At 36.6% G+C, this 13,924-nt stretch overlaps 1 protein-coding gene across 1 annotated transcript in view; it reads left to right on the top strand.

Moving 5' to 3' along the window:
• ADGRG7 (adhesion G protein-coupled receptor G7) overlaps nt 1-13,924 on the top strand; it is a 65,442-nt gene that overhangs the window by 17,968 nt on the left and 33,550 nt on the right. The window contains 3 exon segments of the mRNA XM_033433306.2: nt 4,443-4,559; nt 4,561-4,787; nt 5,658-5,754. Coding sequence (XP_033289197.1) covers nt 4,443-4,559; nt 4,561-4,787; nt 5,658-5,754 — 441 coding nt within the window.

The raw sequence follows: 13,924 nt of genomic DNA, 5'->3' as shown, positions 1-13,924 counted from the left end.
TCGAACTACCAATGGCATTTTTCACAGAATTAGAGCAAAAAAATTCACAATTTGTATGGAAACACAAAAGATGCCAAATAGCCAAAGCAATCGTGAGAAAGAAAAATGGAGCTGGAGGAATCAGTCTCACAGACTTCAGACTATACTACAAAGCTACAGTAATCAACACAGTATGGTACTGGCAGAAAAACAGAAATATAGATCAATGGAACAGGATAGAAAGCCCAGAGATAAACGAACGCACATATGGTCACCTTATTTTTGAAAAAGGAGGCAAGAATATACAATGGAGAAAAGACAGCCTGTTCAATAAGTGGTGCTGGGAAAACTGGACAGCTACATGTAAAAGAATGAATTTAGAACACTCCCTAACACCATACACAAAAATAAATTCAAAATGGATTAAAGACCTAGATGTAAGGCCAGACACTATAAAACTCTTAGATGAAAACTTAGGCAGAACATTCTATGACATAAATCACAGCAAGATCCTTTTTGACCCACCTCTTAGAGAAATGGAAATAGAAACAAAAATAAACAAATGGGACCTAGTGAAACTTCAAAGCTTTTGCACAGCAAAGGAAACCATAAACAAGACAAAAAGACAACGCTCAGAATGGGAGAAAATATTTGCAAATGAAACAACTGACAAAAGATTACTCTCCAAATTATACAAGCAGCTCAATATCAAAAAGACAAACAACCCAATCCAGAAATGGGCAGAAGACCTAAATAGACATTTCTCCAAAGAAGATATATAGTTTGCCAATAAACACATGAAAGGATGCTGAACATCACTAATCATTAGAGAAATGCAAATCAAAACTACAATGAGGTATCACCTCACACCGGTTAGAATGGGCATCATCAGAAAATCTACAAACAATTAATGCTGGAGAGGATGTGGAGATAAGATAACCCTCTCACACTGTTGGTGGGAATGTAAATTGATATAGCCACTGTGGAGAACCGTATGGAGGTTCCTTAAAAAACTAAAAATTGAACTACCATATGACCCAGCAATCCCACTACTGGGCATATACCCTGAGAAAACCATACTTCCAAAAGAGTCATGGGGCTTCCCTGGTGGTGCAGTGGTTGAGAGTCCACCTGCCGATGCAGGGGGCACGGATTTGTGCCCCGGTCCGGGAAGAACCCACATGCCGCGGAGCAGCTAGGCCCGTGAGCCATGGCCTCTGAGCCTGCGTGTCCGGAGCCTGTGCTCCACAACGGGAGAGGCCACAACAGTGAAAGGCCCGCGTACCGCAAAAAAAAAAAAAAAAAAAAAAAAAGGTCATGTACCACAATGTTCATTGCAGCTCTATTTACAATAGCCAGGACATGGAAGCAACCTAAGTGTCCATTGACAAATGAATGGATAAAGAAGATGTGGCACATATATACAATGGACTACTACTCAGCCATAAAAAGAAACGAAATTGATTTATTTATGGTGAGGTGGATGGACCTAGGGTCTGTCATACAGAGTGAAGTAAGTCAGAAGGAGAAAAACAAATACCGTATGCTAACACATGTATATGGAATCTAAAAGAAAATGTATTCTCATCTGGTTTTTCCTCCCAAACTCAAGATGTATCACAATGCTTCTTTCCTTCAGAATTATTTCTCTCTAATAAATTGCTTCACAACTGTTTTCTCAGATGTGTAGATTCTGGAATTTTTTGTTCTAAAGATATTGCCATTTAAACATTTTTTCCTGAAGTTTATTTAAAAAAATTAAAAGTCTATAGAAGTGTTGAAAGAGACTAAGTGAACACCCAAATACCCTTCACCTTGATTCACCAGTTGTTAATATTTTGCCTTCTTTCTTTTTCTTTTTTTTCCTGAAATTTTGAAAGTAAGTTGTAAACATCATGACTGTCATCTCTAAATTCTTCAAGCATGTATGCATCTCCCCAAAACAAGGGCACTCCTAGATAGTATAATATTATTATCCTCACTCAGAATATTTTACTCAAGAATTTAACATTAATATAATGTTTTCATGTTAATGTCCATATTCAAATTTCTCCAGCTGTTCGAATAATGTCCATTTTAGCTGTTCCCTCCCCAATTTATTTAGTAATTGTGTCTCTTTAGTTGTCTTTAGCCTAGAATAATTCCTCTGCTTTTTAAATTTGTTTGTTTTGGTCTTTCATGCCATTAAAATATTTGAAGTGTTCAGGTTAGTTATTTTATAGAAGGTAGAATATTCTACAATATAAAATTTCTCGGAAATTTTCCAATGATTAGGTACAGGTTACATATTTTTGATGAGAATTCTAATCATTAAGTCTTTTTCATTGTGGCACAGCAAGAAGTGCATGATGTCAGTTTGTCCCGTTATTGCTGTGTCATTTGCTTCCTTGTTTAAGTAGTGTCTCGTAGATTTCTATACTGTAAAGTCTCAATTTTTCCCTTTGTAAATAATAGGCAATCCATGCAGTGAAACTTTGGGACTGTGTGAATATTCTGTTCCCCAACTTTTACTCAGTGGTTTTGGTATTCACGGATGATCCTAACTGGTATATATGCTTACATTGGTGGGTGAATGATGATCTCTAATCTATCATTCTTTCTATATTTAGTCACTATATTACTTTGGAAAGAAGTGTACTCTCCAGTGTAGCTGGAGGGAGTCCTTTCATGTTGTTTTTTCATGTCCCTATCAGTCTATAAGCGTTTCCTTATTTAAGGCACAGCAAGATGGACCAGGTACATCTTTCACTTTTTCTCCCCCATACCTAGCATCAGCTATTTGTCCAGAGAGCCAGAATTATTTTTGATTATTTTCTTTACCTTTCACACTTAATGAGTCTCTTGCCCTTCGTTTAAAATTTTTACATTGAGTGCTTACTATGTGCCAAGCAACATGTGAGGAGGTAAATACAAAACTATGAACAAGACATATAAACTCCCCTCTCCCTTGGAATTTACATTCTCGGGGGGAAGACAGACATTGTACAAATATATACAGAAATAAATATATAATTACAAATTGTGGTAAGTGCCTTGAAGGAAAATTACATGCCATATAATTATGTCTGTCATATAAAGTAAAATGGCTCTTATATCTGTCTTTTCATTTGTAAATACACTTGAACAGACAGTTATTTGGTTCCATGTGAGTAAGTTGTGGTAGCTGCATAACTATTGGTTTGGCCAAAAAGTTCATCTGGGTTTTTCTGTAAGATGGCATGGAAAAACCAGAATGAACTTTTTGGCCAACCAGATAATTTCTTTGCCTAAAATCTCACTCCTTCTAATTGTCATCATATTTGTGTGTGTGTGTGTGTGTGTGTGTGTGTCCTCTATCAACTTGTTTTTAGCAGTTTTGCTGTCATAGATAATATATATATTATATATTTCTGTGCATATAATAAAAATGCACAGAATATAGTAATATACAGAAGACCCATTTGAAAATAGTCTGTTCTCGCTGTAGATAATTTATGTTTGAAATTGGAGAAAAATTAAAAACTAACTTTACTTTTATATAAATGGATTCTTCTGAAAGCTTTTTGCATTTCTGCCCATTAAACTTTTCAGAAGGCTTAATAAAATTTTGAATTATCCAGAAAATCTCAACTAAAATATCATGAGGATGGACAGAGTTCTGTTTTAATATAAGCTTTTTATTCAGTGTGGGAATCCAAAGACTAAGTAGGACCATGGTGGAATGTTATGGTAGGACCGTAAAGGATATATAATTAGCAAACAGATTTGTTCATCAAATTCTGAGACCTTAGAAATAGAGAAGTTCTTGAAGGTGTTAGAACTTTAAGCACATTAATAGTGAAATATTTATTTCAAGAGGCCTTATAATCTGAAAAATTCATAAGGATCTAGATGGTAGTGAATGAAATTTTATAACTTTCTTTAATACCGGAGAGACCTGTGTTATGTCATGAGTTTCAAAGAGAACTTGGTTCTACACCCACAAATTATATCTTCAGATGAAGGAACAGTCCTTGGGCATGTTTTACATTAGAAGACCTTGTTGTGGACCATAGAAGTATAAACATATTGTGGACACTAAGCACCACTGTCTGATGGATAAGTTGGCCCTGGCTGCCAGGCCTTCTGCTGCATTCTGTTAGTTATATCAAGTCACTGGACAGCCCTGGGAGGGGGCTACACTGGGCATAAACTCCAGGAAGTAGAGTTCACAGGAGGGCATCTCTGGAAAACAGCTATCACCTTGGATTAAATGACAGGTTCAAGAAAGGAGAAATCAACCTGTTTTCTCAAACTCACTTTGTGAGAATCAGATAAAAAGAGAATGTTTCTCTGGTGTAGTTGGCAAGGTCCGTTTACCGGCTGGCCCACTGAGCTATGAGCTAGATTTACAGTGGGTAATAATATTCTTTTGTTCCCTCATGATTTCACTGGAGTATTTTTTGTAGTTGTTTTGTTTATTAATTTTATTTATTTATTTTCAGGAAAGTCAGAAAAACCTCAGTAACCTGGGTATTGGTCAATCTGTGCACATCAATGTTGATTTTCAACCTCCTGTTTGTGTTTGGAATCAAAAACTCCAATAAGAACTTAAAGACACTATAGTGACACTGATAATACTGACTTGAGCAATAATGAAATGTCCAGACAAGACACCGTTGTCATCTCGAATCCCACATGCACTGCGATTGCTATCTTGCTGCACTATTTTGTGTTAGTGACATTTACCTGGATGGGACTCAGTGCTACCCAGCTCCATTTCCTTCTTATTAGGACCATGAAGCCTCTTCCTCAGCATTTCATTCTTTTCATCTCTTTAATTGGATGAGGTAAGTGTTTGCTTCTTCACTTACTCAGGAATTTAATTTTGTTGAAATCACTTAATTTAAACAAACACCTATTGAAGACCTAATAGTACAAGGCCCTGTGGTAGGGGAGATGGAAAATCCAGCAATCACTAAGAGTGCCTTCTGTCTAGTGAAGGAGTGTCTTCTCCTGTGAAGAAGGCAGATGTGATCAAGGCAGCTATACTAGATACATCATGAGCTAACTTCAAGATGTTCATTTCCTTTAACATCTCTATTTATTTGACTTGAGATTTAGACCACATATAAACTTCCTAGCTACTTTATTTTTTTTTTGTAAATTAACTTTCTTTTTTGAATTTTATTTTATTTTTTAAAATATAGCAGCTTCTTATTAGTTATCTATTTTATACATATTAGTGTATATATGTCAATCCCAATTTCCCAATTCATCCCACCACCACCCTGACCCTGCTTTTCCTAGCTACTTTAAAAGAAATGTTTCAAGGCAATCAGAGTGACTCTTTTAAGAAAAATAATTTGAAAAATTTAATGAGTTCCAGCAAAGGAGAGTTGTTTTCGTGTTATCTAAATTTAAATTTATTCAAGTGAAAGAGGAATTAGACCATTTAAGAGTGGAAATTGTGGTAAGAGTTACAAAGAAATCAGAAATAGTATAGGATTGATATGTATAGCCAACACTGATAGGGAAAGGAAAACACAGAAAAACTATGTCTACTGTTGACCTACATCTGTAGGATCATTTAGTACACTGTCTATAGTGGAAAGAACAATACATCCTGAAAAAGGTCAGGTGTATAATTCATTCATGTTCTTTTATAATTAATCCCAGTCTTGGGTAAATTATTAATTCTATGACTCTTTATCACATAGGAGTCCCGGCTATAGTGGTAGCTGTGACAGTGGGAATTATTTATTCTCAGAATGGGAATAATTCACAGTGGGAGTTAGACTACCGGCGAGAGGAAATGTAAGTTTATATTTTTTTAAATGTCCATTTCTTTGATATGAGTGTAACTATTCAATGACATTGAGTCCAAGTGTCACTGTAATATGCATATCACTTTATAATTGTCATATTATAACTGTGTATTTCAAATTCTCAAAGAACACATTATATTTTAAATATGGTGGCATGAAAATTTCCTATGATAAATCCTTTCGTAAAGCAAGTAATTGTCTTCTGAATTTATAAATGTGAACTTTTTAATATTAAATTTGTCTTCTTTGATTAAGTCTGAAAATCACAGGACACAAGAAGTGTGATCATTAGTGACCCCTTATCTTAGTTTTCTCATCTAGAAAATGGGAATAACAATAATAGTAATACCTGCTCTGGGGTTACTATGAAGGGTCAAGCAAGTGTGAAAACATTTTCACACTTGAAAATGAAGAGCAATATCCATGAAATATCCATGCTTATGAACCAATTCTATGTTGATATGATTATAATGAGTATTTCATGATGATTTATCACACATAAATTCTCCCTGTGATTCCAGCATGAATATTTAACTGTCAATAATGGAAGTACCTGAATGCATGGTATTTGCCTTCCATGTGGGGAGAGTAAGAAAGTGGGGCTGAACTCTATGTGTATTTCTGCTACCAAATGGCAACTGCTCTTTAATTTATCTTCCCTTCTTATTTTATAAATTCAACCATTCTGATCCCTGGATTCCGCCTTAAGTCCCAAACCAAGTCTAATCAAAACAAAACTCTTGGAAATGTGCAAGTATACCCAAGGGAAGGCTCTGGTGTCAGAGTTCTTACCTATTTCCAGGGCTGACCATGACCAAGTGTAGAATAGGGAGCTAACTGCCTGGCTTGATTTTAGGAGCCATACACTCTAGGCACTATTTTCTCTGTTTATTTGGGATTAAATATCTTTTAATGAGTTTTAAAATTTTAATTCCACAATTAGATATCAGGAGTAAAATGCAAATATCTCATGGGAGAGGTAATTCACCTCAAATTGCATTATTATTAATTTCCTATCCTAACCCAGCCACAAGGCTAGACCTACTCCTACAGAAGTCTTCAGTAGAAAGAAGCCTGCTGTCTTAAATTTATTCACACCAAGATGTAAATAATTGAGAGCAGATTCTTTCCTGAGTACAGTATTAGATGTTAGGGAAGACACTGGGCGACTGATAATAAGAGTTGGGAAGAGGGGAAAGGATGTGTAACATGAATATCAGCTTCATCTTGGACCCTTATCTCCCACTTTCCACCCTATACACACACATCAAGGCTCACATTTCTTCAGGATATATTTAGAAAGAGGAGGGACTTTTTTGGGTTTTCTTGAGTTATCTTCCCAGAAGTTGCTCCTCAATATATCATACTCCCTGTCCCCCCACCATGGCTCCCAGTTCTGCCAGTCATACCCGAAACCCCTAACCCAGTTCCCCTGATGTACTGCTATCTCTGCCAGGACCCAATTAAGGGGCGACTGCAGGGCAGGCCACACTCCTATTTAATGCTCTATCCCCCAAATCTCTGTCCCACCATATAGGCTGTTTCAGACTTCCCTGAAGGGTTGAGGTAACCATTGGGAAATTATAATGCATGAGGAAGAATTTTCTGGAAGCATATGCTATGTCTTCTACAGCTGTCCTTTCCCATGTTTCATGACAAAATCACCAAGGAGTTAAACGCTTCATCTGAGGTTCACCTATGATGCTCTCCAGACCTCAGGTTCATAGATGTTTGTCAGATGCAACCTTGACCTTGTGACTCTCCAATCTCAATTCTAGAAATCCCACTCCTACAAGGGTTACTCTGCCTGGAGGATCCATCTGTCTCCTCAGCAGTCTGTTTTTCAAAATCTGGGTGATTAGATTCAGAATAGCTAAGGGAGAGGCTCATGAGAACAAATCCAGTCTGACTATCTCTCCAAGTAGTACAAAGGATGGAGGAGGTGAGGAGGTGTCCCTTCCTAGTGCACACCTCCTCATGGCCACAGGCATCCAAGCCTGTTTCCCATCCAGGTCTCCCCATCTGTGTGAGGTAACTGAGGAAACTTACAGACATTTGTATGCACACACACACAGATCTATAGTACAAATAGTAATACTTAGAAATTGTGTGTCTGAAGTTTAAATAACTCATGACTCATACAGATAAAGATAAATATTTCTCTAAATTGTTTCATAATTTGCAAGTCTGTCTTTATCCGATAGAGTTGGATATTCATTTTCTTTCTCTATCCTGTCCTCCCCTTTTAAACTGTGTTTCTCTAGGCTGCCTGGGTCAGAAATATGTCCATCTTTTTAATTTAAAACTTTGATGGCCACTTGCTTAGTCACCAAAGAAGTGTCTAGAGATGTGAAAGTACTTCTCAGCAGGATTTTATTAAATTCTTAGCCAAGTGCCCTCCTATTTCTTCTGTGTCGGGGGTTGTGAGATTGAAGATGGCAGGAAGGTTGTCCTTTGGTTACAGATGAAAGGACGTGGAGGCCCAAAATCCTGAAGATAAATTTTATTCTTTCTCACCATTTTACTTAAGGCTGGACCTAATCTATCATTAATGGATTGGAGGCACTCCTTTTCATTTCTTTTAACATTTTTTATTTTATATTGGAATATAGCCGATTAACAATGTTGTGATAGTTTCAGGTGCACAACAAAGCAACTCAGCCATACATATACATGTATCCATTCTCGCCCAGACTCCCCTCCCATCCAGGCTGCCACATAACATTGAGCAGAGTTCCCTGCACTATACAGTAGGTCCTTGTTGTTTATCCTTTTTAAATATAGTAGTCTGTACATGTCAATCCCAAACTCCCTACTACCCTTCCCTCCACTCTCCCCGCCCTGGTAACCATAAGTTCCTTCTCTAAGTCTGTGAGTCCATTTCTGTTTTGTAAATACATTCATTTGTATTATTTCTTTTTAGATTCTGCATGTAAGCGATATCATACAATATTTCTCTTTCTCTGTCTGACTTACTTCACTCAGTATGACAATCTCTAGGTCCATCCATGTTGCTGCAAATGGCATTATTTCATTCTTTTTTATGGCTGAGTAATATTCCATTGTATATATGTACCAAATCTTCTTTATCCATTCCTCTGTCCATGGACACTTAGGTTGCTTCTCTGTCTTGGCTATTATAAACAGTGCTACAATGAACATTGGGGTGCATGTATCCTTTCAGACCATGTTTTTCTCCGGATATATGCCCAGGAGTAGGATAGCAGGGTCATATGATAACTCTATTTTTAGTTTTTTAAGGCCCCTGCATACTGCTCTCCATAGTGGCCATACCAATCTATGATCCCACTAACAGTTAGGAGAGTTCCTTTCTCTCCAAACCCTCTCCAGGATTTACTGTTTGTGAATTTTTAAATGATAGCCATTTTGACTGGTGTGAGGTGATATCTCATTGTAGTTTTTACTTGCATTTCTCTAATCATTAGCAATGTTGAACATCTTTTCATGCTCCTCTTGGCCATCCATATGTCTTCCTTGGAAAAATGTCTATTTAGGTCTTCTGCCCATTTTTTGATTGGGTTGTTTGTTTTCATGATATTAAGCCACATGAGCTTTTTGTAAATTTTGGAGACTAATCCCTTGTCAGTCACATGATTTGCAAATATTTTCTCCCAATTTGTGGGCTGTCTTTTTGTTTTGTTTATGGTTTCCTTTGCTATGCAAAAGCTTTTGAGTTTAATTAGGTCCCATTTATTTATTTTTGTTTTTATTTCCATTACTCTGGGAGATGGGTCAGAAAAAATATTGCTGCAATTTATGTTAGGGAGTGTTCTGCCTACGTTTTCCTTTAGGAGTTTAATAGTGTCTGGTCTCACATTTAGGTCGTTAATCCATTTTGAGCTTATTTTTGTGTATGGTGTTAAAGAATGATCTAATTTCATTTTTTTACATGTAGCTGTCCAGTTTTCCCAGCACCATTTGTTGAAGAGACTGTCTTTCCACCATTGTAAAGTCTTGCCTCCTTTGTCGTATATTAATTGACCATAGGTGCATGGGTTTATTTCTGGGCTTTCCATCCTGTTCCATTGATCTATAGTTCTATTTTTGTGCCAGTACCATACTGTTTTGATGACTATAGCTTTGTAGTATAGTCTGAAGTCAGGGAGCCTGATTCCTCCAGCTCCATTTTTCATTCTCAGGATTGCTTTGGCTATTCAGGGTCTTTTGTGTCTCCATAAAAATTTTAAGATTTTGTGTTCTATTTCTGTGATAAATGCCATTAGTAATTTGATAGGATTGCATTGAATCTGTAGTTTGCATTGGGTAGTATAGTGATTTTGACAATATTTATTCTTCCAATCCAAGAACATGGTTTATTTTTCCATCTGTTTGTGTCTTCAATTTCTTTCATCAGTGTCTTATAATTTTTAGAGTACAGATCTTTTGTCTCCTTAGGTATGTTTATTCCCAGATATTTTATTCTTTTTGATGCAATGGTAAATGGGGTTGTTTCTTGAATTTCTCTTTCTGATCTTTCATTGTTAGTGTATATAGATGCAACACATTTCTGTGTATTAATTTTGTAGCCTGCAACTTTACCAGATTCACTGATGAGCTCTAGCAGTTTCCTGATAGTGTCTTTAGGATTTTCTATGTATAGTGTCATGTCATCTATAAACAGTGACATTTTAACTTCTTCTTTTCCAATTTGGATTCTTTTATTTCTATTTCTTTCCTGGTTGCCATAGCTAGGACTTGCAAAACTCTGCTGAATAAAAGTGGTGAGAGTGGGCATCCTTGTCTTGTTCCTGATCTTAGAGGAAATGCTTTCAGCTTTTCACCATTGATATGATGCTAGCTGTAGGTTTGTCGTATATGGCCTTTATTATGTTGAAGTAGGTTCCCTGTATGCCCACTTTCTGGAGAGTTTTTATCATAAATGGGTGTTGAATTTTGTCAAAAGATTTTTCTGCATCTATTGAGATCATCATTTGGTTTTTATTCTTCAATTGGTTGATGTGGTGTATCACACTGATTGATTTGTGGATATTGAAAAATCCTTGCATCCCTGGGATAAATCCCACTTGATCATGGTGTATGATTCTTTTAATGTATTGTTGGATTTGAATTTCTAGTAAAATACTAGCAACTGAGGATTTTTGTGTCTATGTTCATCAGTGATGTTGGCCTGTAATTTTCTTTTTGAGTGGTATCTTTGTCTGGTTTTGTTATCAGGGTAATGGTAGCCACATAGAATGAGTTTGGGAAGTCTCCTTCCTCTGCAGTTCTTTGGAACAGTTTCAGAAAGATAGGTGTTAGCTCTTCTCTAAATGTTTGATAGAATTCTCCTGTGAAGCCATCAGGTCCTGGACTTTTGTTTGTTGGGAGTTTTTAAATTACAGTTTCAATTTCAGTGCTTGCGATTGGTCTGCTCATATTTTGTAATTCTTCCTGATTCAGTCTTGGGAGACTGTACCTTTCTAAGAATTTGTCCATTTCTTCCAGGTTGTCCATTTCATTGGCATACTGTTGCATATAGTAGTCTCTTATGATCCTTTGTATTTCTCTGGTGTCAGTTGTAACTTCTCCTTTTTCATTTCTAATTTTATTGATTTGAGTCCTCTCCCTATTTTCCTTGATGAGTCTGGCTAAAGGTTTATCAATTTTGTTTATCTTTTCAAGGAACCAGCTTTTAGTTTCATTGATCTTTGCTATTGTTTTTTTCGTTTCTATTTCATTTATTTCTGCTCTGATCTTTATGATTTCGTTCCTTCTACTAACTTTTGGTTTTGTTCTTCGTCTAGTTGCTTTAGGTGTATGGTTAGGTTGTTTATTTGAGATTTTTCTTGTTTCCTGAGGTAATATTGTATTGCTATAAACTTTCCTCTTAGAACTGCTTTTGCTGTATCACATAGGTTTTGGATCATTGTGCTTTCAATTTCATTTGTCTCTAGGTATTTGTTGATTTCCTCTTTGCTTTCTTCAGTGATCCATTTGTTGTTGAGTAACATATTGCTTAGCCTCCAAGCGTTTGTGGTTTTTATAGTTTTTTCTTGTAGTTTGTTTCTAATTTCATAGTGTGGTCGTAGAAGATACTTGATATGATTTCAATTTTCTTAAATTTACCGAGGCTCCCTTGTGGCCCAGGATGTGGTCAATCCTGGAGCATGTTCCGTGTGCACTTGAGAAAAATGTGTATTCTTCTGCTTTTGTATGGAGTGCTCTATAAATATCAATTAAGTCCATCTGATCTAATGTGTCATTTAAGGCCTTTGTTTCCTTGTTGATTTTCTTTCTGGATGATCTGTCCATTGACAAAAGTGGAGTGTTAAAAGTCCCCCACTATTATTGTGTTACTGTCGATTTCTTCCTTTATGGCTGTTAACATTTGCCTTATGTATTGAGGTGCTCTTATGTTGGGTGCATATATATTTACAATTGTTGTATCTTCTTCTTGGATTGATCCCTTGATCGTTACATAGTGTCCTTCTTTGTCTCTTATAACAGTCTTTATTTTTAAGTCTATTTTGTCTGATATGAGTATTGCTACTCCAGCTTTATTTTGATTTCCATTTGCATGGAATACCTTCTTCCATCCCCTCACTTTCAGTCTGTATGTGTCCCTAGGTCTGAGGTGGGTCTCTTGTAGACAGCATATGTACGGGTCTTGTTTTCATATCCAGTCAGTCTACGTCTTTTGGTTGGTGCATTTAATCCATTTACAGTTAAGGTAATTATCGATATGTGTGCTCCTATTGCCATTTTCTTAATTGTTTTGGGTTTGTTGTTTTATGTCTTTTTTCTTTCCTTCCTGTTTTGTTCTTTTGTGGTTTGATGACCATCTTTAGTGTTGTGTTTGGGTTGCTTTTTCTTTTCTGTATGGTTATCTATTGTAGCTTTGGGGTTTGCTGTTCCCATGAGGTTCTGATATAGCAGTCTATGTATGTACAAGGTTGTTTTAAGTTGCTAGTCTCTTTCCCACCAAGAGGAGTTCCTTTAGCATTTGTTGCAAAGCTGGTCTGGTGGTGCTGAAATCACTTAGCTTTTGCTTGTCTGTAAAGCTTTTGATTTCTCCATCAAATCTGAATGAGAGCCTTGTTGGGTCGAGTATTCTTGGTTGTAGGTTCTTCCCTTTCATCACTTTAAATATATTGTGCCACTCCCTTCTGGCCTGCAGAGTTTCTGCTAAGAAATCAGCCGTTAACCTTATGGGAGTTCCCTTGTATGTTATTTGTAGTTTTTTCCTTGTTGCTTTTAATAATTTTTCTTTGTCTTTAATTTTTGTCACTTTGATTACTATGTGTCTTGGTGTGTTTCTCCTTGGGTTTATCCTGCCTGGGAGTCTCTGTGCTTCCTGGACTTGGGTGACTATTTCCTTTCCCATTTTAGGGAATTTTTTACTGTAATCTCTTCAAATATTTTCTCAGGTTCTTTCTCTCTCTCTTCTCCATCTGGGTCCCCTATAACTTGAATGTTGGTGCATTTGTTGTCCCAGAGGTCTCTTAGGCTATCTTCATTTCTTTTCATTCTTTTTTCTTTATTCTGTTCTGTGGGAGTGATTTCCACCATTCTGTCTTCCAGGTCACTAATCTGTTCTTCTGTCTCAGTTATTCTGCTATTGATTCCTTCTAGTGTATTTTTCAATTCAGTTATTGTATTGTTCATCTCTATTTGTTTGTTCTTCAGTTCTTCTAGGTCTTTGTTAAACATTTCTTGATGTTTAACAAACATTTGTTAAAACATTTGTTAAAAAACAAATGTTTAACAAACATTTCTTGATGTTTCTTGATGTTTAATCGAGGAGATCCTCGATTCTTTCCTCCATCCTTTTTCCGAGGTCCTGGATCATCTTCACTATCATTATTCTGAATTCTTTTTCTGGAAAGTTGCCTATCTCCACTTCATTTAGTTGCTCTTCTGGGGTTTTATCTTGTTCCTTCATCTAGGACATAATCCTCTGCCTTTTCATTTTGTCTATCTTTCTGTGATTGTGGTTTTTGTTTTGCAGGCTGCAGGATTGTAGTTCTTCTTGCTTCTGCTGTCTGTCCTCTGGTGGATGGGGCTATCTAAGAGGCTTTTGCAAGCTTCGTGATGGGAGGGACTGGTGGTAGGTAGAGCTGGGTGTTGTTCTGGTGGGCAGAGCTCAGTAAAACTTTAATCTGTTTGTCTGCTGAAGGGTGGGACTGTGTTCTCTCCCT

This window comes from Orcinus orca, chromosome 5 (assembly GCF_937001465.1).
Source record: "Orcinus orca chromosome 5, mOrcOrc1.1, whole genome shotgun sequence".
In the NCBI taxonomy this organism is placed as follows: Eukaryota; Metazoa; Chordata; class Mammalia; order Artiodactyla; family Delphinidae; genus Orcinus; species Orcinus orca.
The sequence above is the reverse complement of the archived record's forward strand: the minus strand, read 5'-3'. Positions and strand labels throughout refer to the sequence as shown.